This window comes from Meles meles, chromosome 18 (assembly GCF_922984935.1).
Source record: "Meles meles chromosome 18, mMelMel3.1 paternal haplotype, whole genome shotgun sequence".
NCBI classification, from domain to species: domain Eukaryota; kingdom Metazoa; phylum Chordata; class Mammalia; order Carnivora; family Mustelidae; genus Meles; species Meles meles.
In genome coordinates this window covers 51704099-51728233 of record NC_060083.1, presented here as the reverse complement: position 1 = coordinate 51728233, position 24135 = coordinate 51704099, and the positions used below count along the sequence as shown (strand labels likewise).

General features: G+C 45.1%; 1 protein-coding gene across 1 annotated transcript in view; it reads left to right on the top strand.

The window, feature by feature from the left end:
* Nucleotides 1-2341: 2341 nt before the first annotated feature.
* PRKCA (protein kinase C alpha) overlaps nucleotides 2342-24135 on the top strand; it is a 393808-nt gene continuing 372014 nt past the window's right edge. Inside the window, exons 1-2 of the mRNA XM_045986064.1 lie at nucleotides 2342-2648; nucleotides 5652-5683. Of these exons, the coding sequence (XP_045842020.1) occupies nucleotides 2476-2648; nucleotides 5652-5683 (205 nt within the window). The 5' untranslated portion in view covers nucleotides 2342-2475. The remainder of the gene's footprint in view (nucleotides 2649-5651; nucleotides 5684-24135) is intronic.

The window sequence follows — 24135 nt, the reverse complement described above, 5'->3', positions numbered from 1 at the left end:
TTCCCTGTTCTTTCTTGCACCTTCTCCAGGAAACAGCTGACTCTAAAATAATTACTAATGCCCAGGACTAATTGACCACTCCCTCTCCTCCTTTCCATAAGCCCCTCTACTTCAGGGCTACCGAGGATACTTCGCCGGTGGCCGTAGGGCCAAACTGTGGCCCACATTGCCATCAGTCCTTCCCACTGCTTGGGAACCCTACTCCAGGTATGTCTCTGTCCCCTTGCCCCCACAATTGTGCTAAGCTGAGGGCAACTGTGTGCTGAAGTTTAGCCCGGTTATCAGTCAACAAACTTCTAGTTGGTTCTCTCTAGACCCACAAAGAACCACAGTCATAACTGAGGCAAGAAAGCAAAGCCACAACCTGAAAGCAAAGAGACCTACTGTCTCCATCTGATCTACCCACTGCTGCGCTCACTCTATGCCACATCTGGGAGGTGACCAGGCGCTGCCATAGCCCATTTGGTTCTTAACTCATCTTCCCTCTTACTTTGCTCAGGGATTCCAGTATCAGCAACCCCACCCTCCACTTCTGCCATGTTTTTCTTCTACCATTACATCAAAGCTTCAGGGAAATAGAATCTTGTCTTCATAGCATATGTGAGGACCACTCTTAAATTAAGAGTTATGAGGAAAGAAGGTTTCATTCTTCTGTGCTCTATTGAGTTTATGATCATTGAATAATAAACAACCATGGCTTGGGAAGGATGCTTCCAGGGTTTTGTGAAAAATTTGATCAATTTCCCCAACATGCCTGCTTCTCATTCCATCCCTTGCCTCTGCCTTTTTTTTTTTTGCCTCTTGGCCTGAAGGAGCTGTCACCACTGGTGAAATTTCTGACCAGTGTATGAAGCAGGTGCAATCTCTATAAACACTAAAAACATTGGCTCAAGAGATTGTACGTAGGCCAGCAAAGTATAGCTTACACTTGCTAAAATATAAAGGACATTTCTAGAATCAAGCATTCAATTAGGCAATCTTAAAACATGGTAGCCTGTGTGATCTTTGTGGTACGCTCTAAGAGGACATGTACCCTCTAAGATTTTTTCCTTTTCTTTCCCGCCCTAAACTTCTTGAAGGATTAAACAACGTGTTCTTCTTCTTGATGTTCTTCAGCTCAGTGTAGTTGTTTTGTGAACTTAGTGAACCAGGCAATGAGGTAAAACATAGTGAAATGCTGGGGGATGGTTGTTTCCCTTACGCATTTAGCGTCCTGGAGGCAGAACTAATAAATATTCAGCAAATGATTAGCTGGTACATCCCCGCGTGGGTCTTTGCAGGTGCGTAACAGCTACCCTTTCACAAGCAGTTTTACTCAGTAGTACAAGTGCTCTGGCTGGACTCTGCACCTGCCAGTATTGCGGCCATTAGTTGGGGATGCAAAATGATTTCTAAATTAAGGCTCTGGACTTGTAAAATCAAGAAAGGCTGACAATCAACGTCTTCACTCTAGTAGCCCGCGAGTAACGGGATAAATAACTAGGACAAGTCCTTTAAGCACCCCACGTGCACACTAGAGAGCCACACAAGATGCAAGTGGAGAGGCAGGTGGTAGGGTCCGTGAGCGAAGATTTACAAACACGCCCTTGCTCCTGTCCCGTGTAAGCAGCGCCGGGTGGGGGCTGAGCCTTCGGGCAGTTCAGGGCACGGCCAGCTGGAGGGGCGCAAAACCTGAGCGTCGCGGCCGGGAGCACCGGCGGGTCCTGGAAGGTGGGGAAGGGCGAGCTTCGGAGCAGGTCGGACCGAGAGGCGGCGCGGGGCCCCGCGCAGGGAGCCGGACTTCTCGCCGGAGCGGGGGCGGCCGGGAGGCGGGCGCCCGGAGGGGGAGGCTGAGCAGGGGCGTGGGAGGAGGCCGCGGGGAGAGCAGCGGGCAGAGCCCGAGAAGCGGAAGAAAAAGAGGAGGAGGGCGAGAGGGAGGAGAGCGAGCGCAGGGCGGGGAGGAGAGGGAGGGAGAGGAGGAAAAGAAAAAGGCGGCGGAGAGCGGCCCGCCCCTCCCAGCGTCCTCCTCCGCTCCCCAAATCGGGCGGGCCCGGCCCAGCCCGCCGCCTCCCCTCCCGGGGCTGCGCGCAAAACGCGGAGGCGCAGACTCCCCGGGCGCCCGCGTCCGCCCCGCGCGCGCCCCCGGCCCCGCGCGCGCCCCCGCGGCTCCCGTGCTCCGGGCATGCGCGGTGGGCGGCGCCGCTCCGGGCCGCCTCTGCCGCCGAGAGTAGGAAGCGCGAGCGCCGGGCGCCGGGCTGTCAGTGAGCGTGGGGCCACCAGCCAGCCAGCCCGCGAGCGGCTCCGGCTCCCGCGCCCGCTCCGGCCCGACTCTCCCCGGCCGCCGCCGCCGCCGCGACCGCGACCTCGGCCGCCGGCCCGCGCCCCCCGCCCCCCGCCCGGGGTCGCCCGCCGCCCCTCCCCCGCCCGCCCCCGCCCCCCCGGTCCTCCCCGGCTGCTGCCGCTCCCCGGCGGAGGCGAGAGGTGGTTGGGGGGACCATGGCTGACGTTTTCCCGGCCAACGACTCCACGGCGTCTCAGGACGTGGCCAACCGCTTCGCCCGCAAAGGGGCGCTGAGGCAGAAGAACGTGCACGAGGTGAAGGACCACAAATTCATCGCCCGCTTCTTCAAGCAGCCCACCTTCTGCAGCCACTGCACCGACTTCATCTGGTAGGTGCGCGCGGGCCGGGGCGCACGGCGGCCGCGCGGACCCCCTCCTCCGCACCGCCCCCCACCCGCGGCGCCCGGGGCTGGGGACCGGTCCCTCTCAGTCCGGGTCCCGGCGTCCCGCGGACCCTCGCTCGGGCGCGCCCAACTCGGGGAACTTGGGAGAGCCGGCCGAGTCCGAACTCTCGCCCGGAACGCCGCGCGCGCGCCGGGGACGCTGGCGGGCAGGACTCCCGGGGAAGTCGGCGCCGGGTCACACACCCCCTGCCGCAGGGGGGAGGCTGGCCCCGCGCCGCAGCGACACGGATCGCCTCCGCGGGTCCCCTCCGTCTCCCCGGCGCACCGCCCTTCGGCACGGACAGGGGAGCGCCGCTCGCTGGGTGTGAGCGCAGGGAAGAGCGAGAAAGAGAATCCAAAGGGCAGAGTTTCCCGGAGAGACGCCCGGAGTAACGGGGGAGCGGCGGCGATTGCGCCGCGCGGTCCGAGTTAGAGACGCGCCGGGCTGGGCGCCTTCGTGGGGAGGGAGGGGGGCGGGGGGTGTTGTTTCCCAGCGGGCTTGGACTCCTCTGGAACCTTGGGTCCTTGCCTCCTGTAGCTTGTATCTGCCGGGCACGGGGGACCGGACTCGTCTGGGTGAGCCCAGGGAGAGCGGAGAGGCAGCAAACTGTTGAAAGCTTGCCGTGGGGGAGGGGGAATTAAAACCGAGCAGGCAAATGGCAGAAGGGCAGAGGGAGTCATTTAAAATAGACCCTGTCAACACGAGATTAGACCTGCCGCCCGGTAGATGAGGACAGAGGCCCTAGTTAAGAAAAACTACTGTAAGGTGTCGGAGTTCAGGTACAGAGTTTACAGTGAATGCCGGCATTGTGAGTCCAGGGGTTTTGGGGGGGGGGGAGCTGATAAAGGGATGGCCTTCGGGGGTCTTTGAACCCTGCGAAACTAGGCAGAACTGTATATACCCTTTTCTGGTGAGAGCTAATGGCTCTTACTCTCAAAACATCGGTGACACCCCCCCCCGCCCCGAAAAATATCCCGAAAGTTTAGAAAGCTGAACCTCAGGGAATCCCAGGTGCTCTAGTTTGAGCAGTAAGCAGTTTTTTTTCCCCCTCAGGTTGGCAGATACCTGGGTTTTTTCTATCTCCTCTTCCTGAATGTAGGTAGGAAACTCCAAGTCAGAGCTATGGCGACGGCAGGGACAGTGCCGCTAACCCTCCTGGTGGCATGTATCTTGTTGGGGCCCTAGGCAGAACTTATGGATGGCTGTGTGAATCCATCACCCCCTTGCCCCCCACCAACCCGGGAGGAAACAGCTCCAAGGGTAAAGTCCAGAAATGATGCTAGTAAGATGCTTAACTTTTCCTTCATGGATGGCATCCGAGTTCACCACACCTGGGGGAAATCATGAGGCCCGCCGATGTGCTCATAAGGAGCTTAATTTTTTTCCTTTATGGGTGGCATTATCTGAATCCATCACATCTGGAGGAAATCGCTTCTAAGGGTCCCACAAAGGTGCTATGATGCTTAACTTTTCCTTTATGGATAGCTATTCGGTACCTGGGGAAAGTATCTGTAAGGGAGAGTCCCCCACAGACAATGCTAAACGAGGTGCATTTTCCTTTCCTTTTCAGAAATCTCAGAAGTGTTTTCACAAAAAGCACAGCCACCTCTGGGAATGAGTTTCACTGTAGTCAGCATATGAAGCAGTTGTGCTCAAAGTAGCTGTAGATAAGGCTAGCGAAAAGTTCTTGGAGCATCAGGGCAAGAGATTACTGCATCTAGTTAATGGGATGTCTTCAGCCTCCCGTGCCAGTTGGGAGATCCCATAAAAAGGGAACACTGAGACTTTGGACTACTTCGGGAGGAAAGTAGATGAATTAGGAAAGGGACTTGCAACATACGTAACCAGGCTAGCCAAGGTCTTTCCACTATCAATTGCTCTAAAGGATTGAGCCCCTGGTGACCTGCTCTGGCACTTCGGGTCAGGTGTAATGTGAAGTGGAAAATAAAGGTCTCCCTGTCAGCTTCCTCCCTGAGTAATTCCTGTAACGCTTCTCTACCTAACAAGAAACTACTTGAAAGTTCCGAGAAAAATACCAGGATCGCCTAGCAGTGGTTTTAACTTCAGTTGTCTTTCATTGTGCCTGTAGGTCCTTAATTTACAAGTTTGTTCTAATTATCAAAATACTGATACTTTAAAACTATAAGTGTTTGGGCTTACGTATGTTTGGGGGAATGACTAAGTTATAAAGAAATATGAAGTGCTTTGTCAACTTAAAATGCTATGTAAAGCAAGAGATCATGACTAAGAATTGTAATGGGGTTCATCATAGTTGAAACAGTGTTTACAATTTTATGTCCCTGCTAGGGCTCTCTGCTCAGACAATAAGTCTTCTAAAGTAATTTACCAGAACAAAATAGCTTCTGTATTTGCTTTGAATGTTATTATGCTCTAAAAGAAATTAGATCGTTAACTTCAGATACAACCAATAAAAATGATATTTTGTGAAATCTGGTTCCTTTTAAACCAAAATTTAATGTGAGGCAGTACCGATTGGCGGTTTCTAGACACCTATTTGAAGTACCTTCATAACAAATGAAGCCGCTTTTTAGTTGTGTTTAGGGAGGAAAAGGGTTTTCATTTTGTCTTTAGGGACAAAATTAAAGCACTTTCTTCAACCGTAAAGTCTTTATTTGTCCAATATTATACCAACTCTGAATATCATAGACATGTTCTTGTCTGGAAACTTAAGTACCATTAATAAAGTGTGAACTGGAAAGAACCTTGATACACTGAAATAATTTAATGAGGCTTTGAAGGCTATACATAGTCCCCCCCCCCCCAAGTTGAATTTATTCAGTACTCTATCTAGGCATGTTTTTGCTATGGAATCATTGCTTTTCATGTACAAACCCTTAATTCTATTGAATACTTTGTCTCATAATTGGCTTAAAATATGGTACACAGCACAAAATATGTTAAGATACTTTGTTGTTTCTGTTTTTCAGGGGGTTTGGGAAACAAGGCTTCCAGTGCCAAGGTAAGCTGCCACGTTGGATTTTATTTTCAAGTACAACACGAGCATTCCAAACAGGAACAGTATTTCTAGTCATCTTTTCTTTGTGATCCAAAAAAAAAAAAAAACAAAACAAAAACAAAAAAACTTAGATATTTTCAAAATGAGGTCTGTAAATTTGGGCCGTTAAAAAAAAAAACCGTATCGCCTAGTAATCTGTATATGGAGCTCTCTTTTTCTCATTGAAAAAAAAAAACCTTCCTGTAACTTTATTTTTGGCCAAGAACATTCTTGTCAGAAACTGCTGTCTTTGTGTGGGTGTTGAGGAAAAGAAATGGAATCACTTTGTATTCATGTGGCTTTTCTTGTTCTTGCTCCTTTTTTGTTCTTTATCTCTAACCTCTGTATCGGGCTGGACTCATTGTAACTAATCTTAGGCCATACATCACTGTAGTGATTTTGTGTTTTTAATTACTGATTATTGTTCAGTTGAACAAAGTTAACACATTTTAAAGTTACCTAGATTATAATGGGTTGCTGTGCTAGGAGGCATGTTTTTTCCTTTAGGAAAATGTTTTTGCTTTAATGGGTATACATACTACCGATTGCATCTGAAAAGAAATCGATTTATTTCCACCTTAGATCAGTAGTCCTTTTTTACACACATCAGGTATCTCATTTCTTATACTCTCCCTCTATTTGTTTAAACTTAATACTTTGTGCCTTGCGAAGGCATCCCAGGGTCTTAGTGCACCTTTTAGCTCTCCTCACTATATTATGTTTGTTTAGTTCTGGTTACATTTCCCATCTGGGCGTCGGTTTATTAGGGCAAGTGGGAAGTGTATTTTTCAACGTGGAAAATATTATCCAATGCTGTTTAATGGTAAGCACATTAGGGAGACACTGTGTACTTATAACTCAATAATTGTGCAAGTTGGTTTAACTTCTAAAGTTCTTCAAATTGATGAATTTGTTTCTTATAATATCTAAATCTGTTTTCAAAGCAGGTATTTTATGGTGTAATATTCTACCTTCACCAGGTGCTTCAAACCCCTATTGAATAAAAATCAGTAGCATTGGGAGATCAAGAGCTATTCCTTTAAAGAATGAAGAGAACAGCGTGTTGCATCTCTCTTTATAAGAGATGGAAGGAAGGTGGAGCTCTTCACATGTCTTAGCTGTGGACTTGAACTTACATTAGGCAATGTTTGGCTCTTGGCTTGAAATGTGATTTTTTTAAAAAGAAGCTTAAACGGGGAAAGTGTGGTTCTGGGCAACTGTGATTTGCGTCTATTGTTTGTTGTAATATTTGGGTGGGGACCTATGGAAATATAAGAATTCTTGTTAGGGGAGAGAGGGGGCGTGTTAAACTGTACCATTTCTTACGTACTGAGACTTGGTATCTTTTAGTCCTGCTCGTTGGAGTCCTTTGTTTTGGTGAAATCAGAGTGACTATATTAGGGGCACAAGGGGGGGCCTACATGATCCCCCCCCCCAAGACTGTATGGACTTTTTTGAGTGGCTTAACAGATCAATAGTCTTATGTTGGCATAACTCCCATAAAGTAAAAAGTGAAATTCTATTCCCTTCTTTCTCCCTTGGGGTAAGTTCTTTTTAAGATATCCATTCACTCATAGCTTTAAGAGATCAAAATTTTAAATCCTGCCATTTGGTCCCCCCCCCCCCCCAATATATGGTGGCTATCCTTCCCTGAATTGCCTTTAATTCTTGAAATTTAGTTTTTGTAAACTAAACAAATAGAGCCGTGACAATGTACTTTATGTACTGTTGTTTGAAGAAGTAAACCAGAGGTCTCCTTACATGAGTTTCTGTACTGCATCTACAAGTCTTAAATCATAAACTGTTCCATATACAACCTCTTTGTATCCTGCTCTCTGCTTGCCACATTTTGTTTAGCATGTGTCCTCTGTATTTGACTTCGAGTAGGCACATGCTGATTATCTTACAACTTCTGGATGTTAGCTCAGGACAGTGCTTTCTAACTGCACAAATATACAGTTACCTAACACTTCCATTTTAGCATTCTCCAAAGTACTAACATCTGGCCGTTTTGAAGTTGGCCCCATGCCCAGCAGGGAGCCCAACGTGGGGCTTGAACTCACAACCCTGAGGTCAAGACCTGGCTGAGACCGAGAGTTGGGCCCTTGACCTACTGGGCCACGAGGTGCCCCTAACATCTGACCATTTTAGATTACATTTAAGTTAGAATATACTTGTTTTCTCTTAATGTTCTCCAACTTAAAATCTTTCCTGCTCTCTTTGATAGTCCCATTCTTCAAGGGAGTATCTCCTTCTCATCCTGTGCTTTTGGCAACATGCCCTCTGGAGATGGTGGCTGGGGGGGGGACTCTCTTACTCCTTATCTGTTTTCTCACCGGATGGAGGCAGCAACTTCTAGCTCCCGGTGTGTAGTATGTCCCTGTGGTCAGACGCGGTATCTGCAGCTGCGTATGCTTTAGAGAGACGCGTGTGCCCCAAATGAGTCACCACCTCATGGAAGCTGGCTTTGAAAATAGTCATTACCGGGGCGCCCGGGTGGCTCAGTGGGTTAAACCTCTGCCTTCAGCTCAGGTCATGGTCTCAGGGTCCTGGGATCGGGCCCCGCATCGGGCTCTCTGCTCAGCGGGGAATCTGCTTCCCTCTCTCTCTGCCTGCCTCTCTGCCTTCTTGTGCTCTCTGTCAAGTAAATAAAAAAAAAAAAAATCTTTAAAATAGTCGTTACTTCATGGAGTCTTCCAGTTCTTAACATTGACTCAAGATGTGAGGTGTCATCCTTCAGAACTGGGTTTCTGATCTGTGCTATGTAGACAGCCTTTTATAAGCCCATAAAGATTTTCCCGCCCTGCTTCTTCCCTTCCCCGAGATGCAGTCTGAGTGGAAGCAGGGAGACTTTTCTGAAGATCTCTTGGATTATACTTCATGGACACTGTGTCCTTTAGACTGCAGTCTGGGTGGACAGCCCTCAAAAAGTGGGTGTTACCTGGGAAGGTCACCCAGGAAGGTCCCACTGTGAACATTTGCTGCCCCAAATACTGAAATCAGGGGCCATAAGCACTGGGGAGAGCAAAGCGGAGTGCAGAGCAGATCCAGAAGCCATGGAATAATTCTCTTAAGATTCTTAGAGATGCAGAAGAGCTTGTCCCTTTGTAGATCTGAAATACCCCCGAGGACAGAATTTGCCTTTTGATTTTTGTTTGGCTTTGTGTTCTCCTGGTTTGCTTGATCTACTCAGAGCTAATTTCCTCCTGGGAGTCTAGCAGAGAGCAGGGCCCCGCCCACAGCCTATTCCCCCCTCCTCCCACCTGGAGAGGGAGAAAGGTTTGTCTGATCTGGTCATTGATGAGGTTGAGATTCCAGCCTGGAAGGTCTGTCTCCTGTCGGTAGTCTTGTGTGGCGGGGGCTTCCAAAAGCTCTTGTCCTGGGAAGCACAGCCACCTGCCACGCTGCTCTGGGGCAGTGAAGCCACAATGGTCTTATCTAGTACTTTCACCACTGGAAAAGGGAAAGAGCCAACCTGATCCACCCCTCACAGGACTGGCGCACTTCTCAAATTTCAGTGATAGAACAGCCTCCAAATGTGCCCTGCTTATTTGATGTGCCAAGTAACTTACCTAGCCTGATAAATCTGGTTCATCTTAGCATGTTTTTCCTTTATTCTTTAATGTCACAAATCAAAATGAACAACCAAGCTAGGATCTTTAGGATACCCTAGAGACCACATCAGAATCCATCCCCACCAATGGCCATGATTAAGGGAGGACTGTGGCTCAGAATAATCAACACTGGATATTTGGGGGGTCTGCAGGGAATCAAATGCATATTTGTGACTTCAGGATGCTGCTCTGAATCCGTTCTGAACCCGGAGCCTTTTCTCTAAGCACACCCCAAACATTATATTTAACCTGTGACTCCAGCCGAAGCTGTTTTCCAGCAGTTAGGGTTTAAACAGTTTCCCTCAGCCTTTGACAGTCCATTCTGAAGTTATGTTTCAGGGTAGATCTTTCTATGAGCTCACCTGAATGGGATGGCGTTCTTATCCCTTCTATAAGAATGAAAGTTGATTGGGGCGCCTGGGTGGCTCAGTGGGTTAAAGCCTCTGCCTTCAGCTCAGGTCATGATCTCAGGGTCCTGGGATCGAGCCCCACATCGGGCTCTCTGCTTGGCAGGGAGCTTGCTTCCTTCTCTCTCTCTGCCTGCCTCTGCCTGCTTGTGATCTCTGTCTGTCAAATAAATAAATAAAATCTTTTTAGAAAATGAAAGTTGATGTTTGAGGGGTGAAAAGACGTTCCTCTGCCCTCCCCCTCATGGCTGTGTAAGCAAAGGAATTCCAGAAAACCAGGCTGATTTAAGGGAGGATGACCTTTAACAGAGGGGATGGCGTTTGGCAGCTTTTCACAAAAGGTTGTCTAGTTATCACAGCTTATGGGATGCTTACATGATGCTGGGAACCAAGCAGAATGGACACCAAGTGCCAGGAGATAGAAGAGGGGCTAAATAGAATGCCTTTAACAGACTTGTCCTTATGTCCTGGATCAGCCCTCCTAAACTAGCAACAATCCACTGATTTTTACAGTTGACACCAGGAGTTTCCATCTTCAGACCTGGGGTTAGCATCTCAGCACCCCATTTCTCGCTGGTTACTCCTCAGACTGGAAGCTATGTAAACGATAAGTGAGTGCCCGGGGTCATCAGTGCAATTCCGGAAACACCAATCCACGGAAAGGTGTAATTTGAAATTCTGGCGGTTTTGCGCTGAGGTCCGATCAAAGTATTATTTCCGCTCCAGAGATGAAATTGTTCAGGAATACCTAAAACAGAAGCATGGTAGAGGTGGGCATTTGGAACTGCTTTTGCTTACAACACTTTCTGCCTTCGCAAAAACACGCAAATACTTGGTAAAAGTGGGGACCTACGGCCAGAACTGCCTGGGATTCACGTTTGGTACAACTCCATCCTTGTTCGGAAACAATTTCTCATTCATGGCTTTCCGAATTGTTACTTTCACTTAGTGCATTAAGTGCAAGCATTCTGTTTTCCTCACACACCCCCTGCCAGAATCGGATGCTGTAGCCTATGGAGGGATGGTTCCTCTTTCTAAGCAGTAGGATCCTAATACCTTTGTGGGTGAATCTGTTCTAATCTAATGGGAGTTTCTGCTGTAATTTTATGATGAAATGATTTTACTACGCTCTGAGTGTCCACTCTCCTAAGTAATGTTACTCAGACCCAAGTTTTTAGGTCCATGAACCCTTAACTTGCTCACTTGTTTTCCATCAAAGGATTGTTTTCAAAATAGCATTCATTGCAGAGTTTCCCCATCAGAATGAAGTCCAGCTCCCGACCAGGACATTTCAAGTCTGTTTTGCTTTTTCAGACTTATCTAAGGATGCTTTCCTGCTTTCCAGCCATCATTGCAAATAAATTGCAGTTTCCCAGAAAGTGGCTTGTTCAAATCCAATATATATATATATATATATATATATATATATATATATATATATTTACCTGCTACCACCTATTTCACCTGTAAGTCTTAGCCTAAAGTTTAGTTCTGACCTTTTCCATCCTCCTTGCTATTCTGGATGCTCTGCTTCTCCCAGGACCCTTCACCCCGTATTGTCTGTCGTCTCTGCTATCCTTGAGAACAAGGAGTGAGTCTTATTTCCATCTCCCGGGTTTGACGCAGTGCCTGGCACTTGTTAGAGACTGTATAAATATTTGTTGGGTGTGTGATTATATAAAAGGAGAGATATGATATGAATGTCCATAGCCAGAAGGATCCCAGTGACTTCTGCCTGCATACCATTTTTTTAAATCTAGTTTATAGTTCACAGTTCTGTCAACTAGGATAGATCTTTAGTGACTTAAGGAAAAGTATTTTCTGAGGCTAAGCATCTCTATTCAAAATAAAGAACAGAAAATGCTAATTTGTATCTCTCAGTTCTGGACAACGCTAAACCTAAGAGGGATAAAGCACTCAGTGTGCCTCCTGTCTTTAGAGATGTATCCAGGCATCCATAATGAAGCTTATCGCCACAAATGGACAAGAACCTATTATGGACCATAGCCTGAGCGGGGAAAGGTCTTGGGTACAGAGTGAAAAATTAAATCCAGCTCCACCACACGTACTCGGTACAGTCCTTTAAATGTTCTGTTTTGCTTCGAGATGGCTAACCGCCGAAAGCAGACGACCGTGCTCCAGAGGGAGTAGTAGCTCAGCTTTATTGATCCTGGTATTTTTAAACTTCATGTACCCAAAAGGTTTCTGTGTCTTGATGTGAGAAGGACCACATGAGCATGGCAATAGAAACACCCAAGCAGAACTGCTAGAACTGACTTAATCACTTTAAAATCTCCCTCTATGGGGGCGCCTGGGTGGCTCAGTGGGTTAAAGCCTCTGCCTTCGGCTCAGGGCTCTCTGCTCAGCGGGGAGCCTGCTTCCCCCTCTCTTCTCTGCCTGCCTCTCGGCCTACTTGTGATCTCTGTGTGTCAAATAAATAAATACATTCTTAAAAAAAAATCTCCCTCTACAGAGAGGGACGATGAACGGTAAATGCTGCAAGATGCCGGACGTGTAGGAGCGCTGACTTTTTGCACGCGTTCATCCCCGGAGCATCCTATGAAGCCCAGGCTCCTCTCCCCTTCTCCGAAGTGAGTGTGCTGAACTACCAGCCCGGCAGGGTGGAGCAGGGCTCCCCATTCAAACGGTTCTGCAGAAAACATTTTTCAGAGCCAAATGGAAACTTTTGCGGTACTTACAAAGCCTGGATTTGTATTAGAGGAAAGAATGATGCCACGAAGGGAAACATGGAAACATTTCTTGGTGACAGAATTAAGGCTTCGCTGTCCTCCTGTCAGAATTTCCATGACAAACCCTTTATTTCAGATCTTGTTTTCTACTAAACTGTGAAACCTTAGGTTAGACTTTTCAGGCTGGGGTGGGGGGTACACTTCAGGATTGGTATGGCATTCAGTCAAATCTAGATGACATTACTGTGGCTACATTAAAGCCCTCTATTAAATTATACAAAGGGCAAAATGGCTTCTGGAAATAGATTTCTATCAAAAATGTAATGGAGGGGAATGATTTGATTAATTGTCAGCACAAGATCAGAATTAAGAGCAGGTTCACAAAGTAAGACGAGCAGGAGGGGAGTTCATCTCGAATGCCTTCACTTGGCTGTGGTTCCCCACCCTCCAACCGCTATACCTCTTTAGTTTTGGCATTTGAGGAAATACAGGGTCCACCTGTATTATCTAAGCTAACTCCAAAAGGTAGTTATGACACAAGGGTGGAAATATAGGGACATGAAATTGTTTGTAAATTTTTTTTTTAAAGATTTTATTTATTTATTTGACAGATAGAGATCACAAGTAGGGAGAGAGGCAGGCAGAGAGAGAGAGAGAGGAGGAAGCAGGCTCCCTGCCAAGCAGAGAGCTCGACGCGGGGCTCGATCCCAGGACGCTGGGATCATGACCTGAGCGAAAGGCAGAGGCTTTAACCCACTGAGCCACCCAGGCGCCCCTTGTTTGTAAATTTTAGATACGACTTGGGCAAACTTGTAAGTGAAATGGGGTAAGAGAGGAGTATTTAACAGCTAAGCAGAGTGAAATTATTTCCTGGGGATGATTGGACTCCCATGGTTTCAGCAACAGAATAATCGGCCCTCTGACTTTTCTGGTATATACAGAAGTTCATGCACAGTAGCCCAGGATGTGGACTTTCCTGCATTTGAAATGGTCACCCATGGAGTGCTTGCTCTTAGACACCGTTCTGAGCACTTTTCATTAATGCCTTTGATCATCACAATTTTGAAGAGGTGAGCAGTGTTGCCTCCCTTTTACAGACCGGTAAACAAACACTGAGGCATAGAAGCATAGAACTTGTCCAAGGTCACAAAATGTTGGAGCGGAGCTTCGAACCCAGGTGGTATGGGTCCAGACTCTATGCTGTGAACCCAAGTGTTTTGCTTCATAGTTCCTACTGTTTGTTAGGTTTGTGCCACAACTTGACGATGGAGGTGCGGAAGGATGAAGCTTTGTTCAACTCTGACACTGTGCCTACTGCTCATCGTGGGAGATAATGCCAGATGTGTGGACCTCTGTATATCATGCCAGACACTGCTGGGCATGGGTCAGAGCCCCTGGCATCAGAGCAGAGGGAAACACTGGATGAAAAAAACCTTGAAATAGAAGTCCAAATGAAATAGGGGTTGTTGAAGCATGTGGGGGCCGGGAGAGGTTTTCTGGGCTCATTAGGAAGTAGCTTTCCATTTGGGCTTGGAGGATACAGAGAATTTCCTTTGAAGAGGTGGGGAAGGTTTTTTTTTTTTTAAGATTTTATTTATTTGATAGAGATTACAAGTAGTCAGAGAGCCTGACTTGGGACTGGATCCCAGGACCCTGAGACCATGATCTGAGTCGAAAGCAGAGGCTTGATCCACTGAGCCACCGAGGTGCCCCTGGGGAAGGTTTTCTAATGGGAAGGAAATAACTGAGGAAAGAGGAGAGGAGGGAATGAAAGGGACTCATGTTCAGGGAGGAGTGTAGGCCAGGATGGACTGTGGGAGTGGGTGGTCGGGGGGCATACTATTCGGGATGTTGCCAGTGCCGATCCCCAGCAGAAAAACAGATTCCGCAAATTTGTGTAGAACTACATGCTTTCCCCCACCGACTGCTTCTGGGCCAGCATAGGATTTTGTCTCTTTTTATGTGGTTCTTAGTTTGTAGAAGAAGGGGCCAGTACAGGAGAGTAAAGCATTGTGTCCCCTGCGTGAAAAATTGTATTGGACCTTAGAAAGTAACTTGAGAAGGTGCGCAGCTTTGACACCATTCCAAGGGTCTCTCTCTTACGAAGCTGGTTCCACTGATGACCGCATCCTGTTGGAGGTCAGGTGTGACAGCATGGGAATTAATATGACCATATGTGAGACACGGAGACTAGATTTGTTCATACACATTAACAAGGGGAATAAGAACTAGTGTATTTAAAATCGGTTTTAAAAACTGCATATTAAATAAATAATCAATTAATTTAAAAAAAAAACCAACAACTGCGTATTGTCAGAAGTTCTGGCTTGTCGTCGTGGTTATTCCTTCTCCATGGTGCTAAACTCCGGCGATTGTCCTAAACCTGATCAGAAACCTTTGTGAAGGAAGGCAGAAGGGTGCTGCAGAGCACTGCGGTTTGGAACAGAAGATGGCTTTTCATGTGGGTTCAGACCTGGAAGAGAAAAGCTCATGTACTACTGCCCCTGTGCTGATCTGTGCTTACAAGACGCTCCCGCCCGGCGGGGAGCTGGCATTGCCCTTCCTGCTCTGTAGGAGCAGACGCGGGGGCCGAGGGAAATCAGGTCGCTGGTCCATGCTCTGGTCCCTCCAGACCAGGCGGATTTAGTAAACATCTGTATTTCGTGGGCAGTCGTTGTTTACTGTCTGAAGCTGTACTGATAAGTAGCCAGTCCCTGTTCTCTCTTTCATTAGTTCTTCCTTAGCCTAAATTAGCTAACAAGTATGATTTTTGTTGCCATTTGTTGTAGTTGGAGTAAAACTCTCATTGATTCAAGAAAGCTAGGCATGTGCTTGTAAAGGCTTTTGTTAGCTTCCGTTTGGATTGGTCTTGAAATTAAGAGGCAGTAAATGAGCTTAATGTGCTTTCCTTTTGAGTTAGTGCACTCAAGTATAATTCTTCAAACATGGAAATGGGAGATTACACAAAAAATCTTAGTGCAACTTGGTCTTTAACTACTTACAGTGTAGCGAATAGTTCAAAATCTAGTTTGATCTTACTATAAAGTGTTTTCTTGGGTGCCCTTAGTAACCATAAGCCATGCACGGGTGTTTAACATCTGATAGGTGGATCACGAAACAATGATCATGTTCTGAGTCATTTGCCTGATTTTGAAATATTAATAAATCTAACTTTTCCACATGCTGAGTTTGATCATGAAGTTGACTTCTGTTTAGTTTCACATTACTTTTTTCAATCTGAATGACTCATTAAGATGGAAAACTTCATTCTTCTTAAAATTTCTCTCTACCATATGTGTGCCTTTAAAAAATCCAGGTAATTAAGCAGTTCAGAAACATGCAGGACTGATTTTGATTTAGGTCTAAATGCAGGTTTAGGGATAAAAGTTGAGATGCCTGTTCTTTATTTTCTCATTTTGCTTAATTGTACCATCAAGCACCATAACACCTGCTGGTATCGAGGGGAGTCTGGGCTCGTGTGATGCAAATTAACTTGCAAAATTGTATTTTATGAAGATTAATTATCGGGCGGGAGCCAATGTAGTTCGTCTGATTAAGACTCACCGCAGTAGTCCAAAGTGAATCTCGTACAGCGTGGTAGAAGAATAATTAAGATGAACGGTGAGGGGATGGGTCAGGGGTAACTTGTTCCGTGAGGCTCCGGTTTATTAGACTTTCTGTTCTACCTCTCATTATATTAATGCTTTCAATGACTTAAAGCACAAACTCAGGGAAAAATAAAACATTTGTGATAACTTGGATAAGACTGAGAACAGGGTGCTTTTGGCTGACTCTCGGTGGTCCAGAACTAATGAAGGCTCACACTTTATCTCAAAAATTTGAAATGCATTGTTACCTTTTTGGTCCTTGTTTGCATTTCCTGTGTGTCCCTTTTATGCTAAATTCAGTATTTTGCGTGTTTTGTCCTAACAGCCTGCAACTATATGGAGACTTTCTTGGGATATTTAACTTAAATGGTAGAACATGTTCGTGTGAGATGGGCAAAATTTTAGTCTTAGAATTAAGAAAGCAGGGCGCCTGGGTGGCTCAGTGGGTTAAAACCTCTGCCTTCTGCTCAGGTCATGATCTCAGGGTCCTGGGATCGAGTCCCACATCGGGCTCTCTGCTCAGCAGGGAGCCTGCTTCTCCTGCTCTCTGCCTCTCTGCCTACTTGTGATCTCTATCTCTGTCAAATAAATAAATCTTAAAAAAAAAAGAATTAAGAAAGCATTGGATTTGATATTGCTTAAGTTACACGTTAACTGATAAAAACATGCTTGTGTTTAAATGTAGGTTAATAATCTGAATTACTGTACATCTAAATCTGCCCCTTCATTGTCCTCCTTGGTGAGTTTTATAGTCATAGGATCAGGAAGAGCCACGTTCTTGGAGTTTTATTTTGTAATTTCTACACCCAACATGGGATTTGAACTTACAACCCCGAGATCAAGATTTGCATGCTCTACAGACTGAGCCGGCCAGGTGCCCCATGTTTTTAGAATTCTAAAGCAAGAAAGGACTATGGAGACTATGTAGTTGAGGTCCTTGAATTTATAGCTGTGGAGTTGGCCAGCAGAATGTAAGTGACTTGATGTAACTGCACTTTTGTGACCACCTAAATCTCTAGCCCCAGCTTCCATCCAGTGTTACTTACCTTCCTGCTGCTCAGTAGCTCATAAACCTTTGTACTCTGCATCCTTGACTCTTAAGTGCTCTTGCCAGTAAGTATAGGTGCTCATCCAATAATCTGTATGTATGTATGTATGTATGTATGTATGTATTTTTAAAGATTTTATTTATTTATTTGACAGACAGAGATCACAAGCAGGCAGAGAGGCAGGCAGAGAGAGAAAGAGGAGGAAGCAGGCTCCCTGCAGAGCAGAGAGCCCAATGCGGGACTCAATCTCAAGACCGTGGGATCATGACCTGAGCCGAAGGCAGAGGTTTTAACCCACTGAACCACCCAGGCACCCCTAATAATCTGTATTAAAACAACAACAACAGCAACAACAGGAATCCACGAGGTAGGCACTAGATTCCTTTTATTTGAAAAATGGCTGTGCCTTCTAGACATGAATATGCATCTTGCTATAAAGTCTGGGAGTTTTGTTAAGGATCATATGTTTATCTTTATGGTGTAGATGGCCAGTCTGGGAAAAAGACCTTGAATTTGTGCTGGATGGGAATCCGTGAGCAAGGGAGACAATGACTTGAAATTACATATTTTTCTTTGACTTTTGTCTTTCCAATTTTAACGCTTGATTCTTTGGGAACAGGCTACATTCCTATGTTCCTTAGTCTACTGTTAATCTTGTGCTGAAATATTACACCAGAGCTGATTTTTGCATTTTATATATATATACTACCTGATTATATATATGCACAAATCAGTTAGTATCTGGTTAATTGGCAAATGCACATCTTTCTAGGAGGCCCCGAAACAAGATGTGAAGAGTGACTAAATGTAACCATTGAGTTTACTTGGTTTTGCCTTCTGTAGTAAAAGTAACTCCACCCTGGGTGAGTGGGTGACTCAACTGGTTAAGGGTCTGCCTTAGGCTCGTCATGATCCCAGAGTCCTGGGATTGAGCCCCATGCTGGGCTTCCTGCTTCGTGGGGAGCCTGCTTCTCCCTCTGCCTGCCACTCCCCTTGTATACACACATACTCTCCTCCTGTCAAATAAAATCTTGAAAAAATGTTAATTATGAAAAAAAAAACCCCAAACATTCCACCCTTAGAATTTATTTCAGGGCAGGAGAACAGCCAAATACAGAAGTCATACCTTTATTTCATAGTTTTAGTCGTGTTGATTTGAGGTTTTGACCTTGGAAATGCAGAGACGGTAATAGAAACTCAAAATATACAAAATGAAAGATCAGATGATAAGTTTGCTTATGCATACCTTTCTCAAATTTTATTTTCTATCTAAATCCAAATGACATAAGTCTTGTAATCTTTCCTTGGAAAATTTTTCTTCATGTCCTAGATTTCTAAGTTCCTTTAAAAATGAGCCCAGAGTGATGGCTCTCTCCCCCCCTCCCCTTGGTGAATTTCCCTGCAATATTCTTGGACATCTTTATTGCTGAGTCTTTGAGCTGTGTTCAAAATTAAGAAATTCTAAGTGGAAAAAATACCACTGCTGACTTGATATGTATGAATAATTTTGAAAAACTTTGGTAGGACTTAAGTGTTAAGGGTAGGAAGCTTCTGTGCCCCCTTCGTGACTGCTCCTTTATTCCTGCTTTAAGGAGGTTACTGCCTGCTCTGGATTATAGGCTGCCTTTTCAAATACTGCTCAGTTTTCTGGGAAAAAACTTTGAATCTAGGGTGGGGCAGTGACTGGGGACTTGTTCCTTAGACACCACCTACATCTTCTCTGTGAGTGATTAAAATGCCCCTGGCTCTAACTGGGGTTCTTTCTCATCAAGCTCCTTTTTAAACCTTTGGAAGAAATTGGTGGTGTTTTGTTTTGTTTTGTTTTTCCCTCCCTTCAAACGGTTATTCTGAACTTCTTTTAGACCTAGGAAAGGTGAAAAATGATACAGGGGGTTTCCGTAGATCTCACAGGCTTGTCTCAGTGTTAATATTTTGCAGATATTTCCCTTATGCTGAATCTGGGAGCACCTGGGCCTTTGGACCTGTGGAGCTTCCCGTGGTCCGAATTTTCACTGATTCTGATGCTTGTTGTGCAGCGTACCACGTCCCTCTGTTTTCAGCAAAATGGCACCTGGGTACAGAGGTTTGGTTGGACTCAGGTTCACTCTGGGTCATGGTTTAAGATGCCATTATAACCAGGGGCATGTTGGTCACACGTATATTAATGTGGAAGGAACACCAGTGTATTTTCCTATCAAAGTCTCCCACATTGGGGACTGTTCATGTAGACAAAATCGGCTTGTTGCATTTTGCGGTATACAGCATACACATGGAAACACCTGCATGCTGCATGTGGGAAACTAGGCAATCAGGTCTTTCCAAATGTATGGTGTTCATTATACCTCTGTGCAGATTTCGGTGCTCACCAAGTGCCGTGGGTGAGAGGTATGTGCGCGTGTGGGTGTCTCTTGGTGGCGGTGGAAAGAATTGCTAATTGTTAAGTAGGTATTTACCTATCTGAACCTCACCCATGGTCCTTGTTCTACTAGTTCTTGGTCTTAATTTCCAACACAAGATCAATATTGACTCTTCCAAATTATTTTTGTGCACTGGACCATTGAGGGACAAAGAGAATAAGCACATGAGAGGGGAGGGTGGTGTGTTCCTATCTGAAGAAGCAACTGGTCATCTTCTGCGGGGCTTGCTGCGTACAGAAGCGTGCACTAGCTGCTGATGTGGAAGAGGAGGGTTTTCATAAGAATTAGAGGTTCTGTTCACTCAGGAATTTAAAATTTGACTAGGAGAGGGGCACTTGGGTGACTCAGTCTGTTAAGCATCTGACTTCAGCTCAGGTCACGATCTCAGAGTCCTGGGATCGAGCCCCGTGTGGGACTCCCTGCTCAGCGAGGAGTCTAGTTGTCCCTCTCCCTCTCCTTCTCCCCCTATCATGTGCTTGCTGCATCTCAAATAAAATCTTTAAAAAGAAATAAAAATAAAATTTAACTAGGTAAGCGTGACTTAGATGCATAGAGATCTGAAGGATACTTCTATAAAAAACACATAAGTACAAAAAAAATCACATAGGAAATACTAGGCTAGAAACTAGGTAATCTTGGTTTGAATCTAGTTTCGGCCCCTGTCCTCTTCATAGTGAGGGAGTTGGCCTCTCTAAGAGGGGTATCGCGTATGGGACCTTCGTGCCAGGTGTTGTGGCAGAGAACAGTAATCATGATCCTCTTTCAGTTTCAGAATCCTCAACTCTGTACCCCAAGTAGCCTTGAACATCAGTTGATTGAAATTGATGTGGAAGACCAGCAAACTTACTTGTCATCCCTAGGCTGGCTGTTCTCCTGGTGCCCTCCCAAGCTATTGATCTCTTGAGGATGAGGAAGATGGGAGGGCTTGATCACCTCGCCGCTCAGGGTTGTATCTCTGCCTTTCACTTCTTTCATATGAAGACCGCATCTGTGAAAAATAATGCTATGGTACTGAACTTAAAAAATAGCACTGAAATATTGAAAGTTTCTTGCAAAACAAATCCTTGGTTGCTGGGAATTAGCCTTAAGCAGGAATGGAGTTGGTTGGTTTAGGATGGAGGGAAATAAAAAAGCCCTGTTCATTCTTTGATGCTGTTTTGATTAGCATGTAAAATGTTAGGGTTTTCTGACTTCTGACAGGGATAAGCCAACGATTTTTACTGTTCAATGTATGTGAACTTCTTAAGAGTTGAAATCTGGCATTTGTATTGTTTGATTTTTTGTGGCCTTTGCAGAGTTCTTTGGCTCAAGTAATCACTCTGGAGCCCCCCTTTCTCCTAATTTGTAGAGGAAATTCTAGGAGCACACCTTTGTTTTTGACTTTGTGGGACGCATGATGAAGGCTGAAGTAATGGTATCCTAACCTGAGCAGTGGTTGGCGATAGTGGGCATACAAAATTCTGTTGAGAAATGCATCAGAGAAGAAAGCAAGCTGGAAGCAGTAAATCAGGAAGCAATGTTCCTGAAACTGAACAGAGTTAAGGGAGAGGAGAAAAGCCCTATGGGTGGATGGGTGGATAGTTGTGATTTTTTTTTTTTTTTTTGGAAAGCTTGCTTACAATCCTTTGAGCTCAGCAGAACCCTAGGATTACTTTGAGTTTATAAGACTGCATGCTTTTGCAGGCACAGATCCTATTTGTGCAAATTTGACCTTTAAAATAATCTCCATTACTGTCTCCTTAAACCTCTCCTTGCCTCCTTTTAAAAAAAAATTGGCCTTAAGTGTTCAGTTTTATGGTCGATGTTGAGGCCTGAAGACTTCCATCTGTGGTTGGCTACTATAAATCTAATATATTCTCGTGCATGTTCTCTACCAGGCACTGTGCTAACTGCTGGGAGTAACAGTAACTAAAATCTATTGCGTATGGCCTTTGCAAATATCTGGGTGTTAAGCACTTCACGCAGCTATCTTATTTAATCTTTGTAAAGAAATGAAGATCGGGGGCGCCTGGGTGGCTTAGTGGGTTAAGCCGCTGCCTTAGGCTCAGGTCATGATCTCAGGGTCCTGGGATCGAGTCCCGCATCGGGCTCTCTGCTCGGCGGCGAGCCTGCTTTCCTCTCTCTCTCTCTGCCTGCCTCTCTGTCTACTTGTGATCTCTCTCTGTCAAATAAAAAAAAATAAATAAATTTTAAAAAAAATGAAGATCGGTTATTTTATGGATGAGAGGCAGAGGTTGTGTTGCCTGAATTCTACAACTAAGTGACTAGGTTAGGTTAGTATTTGAATATAGGTTGTGATTATGGATTCCTTTTTTTTTAAATCAAAAATGGATTTTTGTGATCTTTTGTCCAAAAAAGTGGCTTTGGAAAGGTAAATTCTTCATGGATTGACATTATTTTAAAAACATTACCCATTTTTTTTTTTTTTGTTTAACAACTTGGATCCAGATGTTGTCTCCCCTTGCCCTCCCCCCCACCATCACTCACATTAAAATGTAGAAAATCTATTTGTAAGACTATGCTCTTTAATTTCCTGTCCTACATTCGGGTGGGAGAGGAGGATATAAAACAAGAGCAGTCAAGCCTGGCAAACATTAAATTGAGGTTTCAAAGATACATGGAATGAGTTTATATTTGATAAAAGATTAATTCAATCCTACCATGTTACTTTCTAGGAGTTCTGTCCTTATCCGAGGTAGGGAAACTTTCTAATTAGGTTTGCTGTAGGCCTGCTCTGCCCATCTTTTTGAACTGCTGAGCTCAATTATGTTGAACTTACCCAGAGTCGGATGCGATCTGGTCACCACAAACTTGGCTTCTCTTAGAATCGGCGGTGTATGCTTTTTTTTGTTGCTGTTGTTGATGTAGTCACCAGATGTCCTATTTCGAGTTTCTATTTGATAGGGCTTAGTTTATCAGCATCTGTGAATTCTTGGTATTCTAAAATTTGATAAAGGAGAGATTTGCTGAAAGCGATGTGATACTTTCATCTTACTTTTGATAATCAGCTTATTTAAAAATACTCCTGTATTTTTTATCCTTTTCTACTTCCATAACTTCCAGACATTTGAAATGAGCTCTGTAAACATCTGTCCTTCATCCATAGGTCTTAATTCTTTTGATTCCTTTCTGCTATATCCTCAGGTCTTATTTTATGAAGTTAGCTTTATTTGAACATTAATACAGGTTTGCAGGAGAATTTCACAAAATAAGGTTAAAAAATTTTAGTCTATGATCTAGTCATAACCTAATGGAGATAGATAGATATGTAGATATGGATATCTCCACTAAATTGCTTTGTCTACCAAGCACAGTGTCTAATGCTGGAGATACAAATAAGCCAAATTGAGACCATCTCTGCTGTAATCCCCCTAGTAATGGACCCAGCCACTAATCCAGTAGTCACGTGGACAAATTACTATAGACGGCTTGTGGAATTATAAAGGCGTAAGAACTCTGCTAGTGGATAAAAAGGGGGCCTAACTTGGGCCGGGGGTCAGGAAAATCTCACCAAAGGAAACCACATTTGAATGAGCTCTTAAGGATGAAAAGGAGTTAAGTGAAGAAAAAGGAAAAGGCTTTCTGGGCAAAGCAACCAGCATGTACAGACCTCCTGTAATGAAGGGAGCACTGTGCTCTGGGAACCCAAAGCAGCCCTCCATTACTGGAGTTTTACAAGGATCAGTGTGCCTGGGGGAGAGGGCCAGTCCAGTCAGCATAGCAGAACCCTCACCTCCATTGGCTCTGTAGATGAGAATGAGCAAGCCAGAGAGGGGAAGGGGGGCGGTCAGTGAGGCAGGAAGAAAACCCAGGAGTTCTGGTACAGGAAACCCAAGGGAAGACAGGATCTGTTGGTACAGGCAGGATGGGATTTACAGATGGTAGCTGTGTTGATGGGATGTTGGGGGTGGAGCTTTATTGTCATGGGGCAAAGAGTAAAGGATGTGGAGAAGACAACTGAGCAGTGATTCCCTGGTAGTTACTGAGGATTATTCAGTTAAACACATCCTGTTTACCCAGAGTAGTTCTGTCTTTCCATGAATCGTCTTTGAGGGTATGGCTCCCTGGGAAGGTCCCTGTCTTTCAACCAACCAGTTTGAAAATGTTATCCTTTCATTCTTGAGAAAGAACCTTCAGAAAATGGAATTCTTTAAATATTTTGATGCATTCAGCACTCAGCTGGTCTCGACTCCTCCTCTCTGCTTCTCTCTTGGGTATTAATGCAGAAGGAAACAGCTGGAATAAGCTTGTTCTCAGCTAATCAAGGGAGGTACATACCCCAGTCATTGCCCCTCTGCCTTTACTCAGCTAGGACATGTGTACATATCCGTAAAAGGACTTTTTTCCTTTTTTTAGTGGTGCATCTGTAATAGCCATCCTATCGGCAGAGATAAAGTGGGTCGGTAGGCAAGCATTTGTCAGTGTTAGAGAGATTGTAAGCTACGATATTCTATTAGAGACTTCATTTTTAAGTATTTCATTAAGAGGGCCTCAGCATGATTTCAGGAAGAGTTCTGGAGAGTCATGTGCTCAAGAATGAACTAGATTACAGAATTCATAATCTGGATTTTAAAAACGTAACCAAAAAAAGGATTTTGGACTCCTGTCGGTGTGGATGAGGCTGGTGGTGG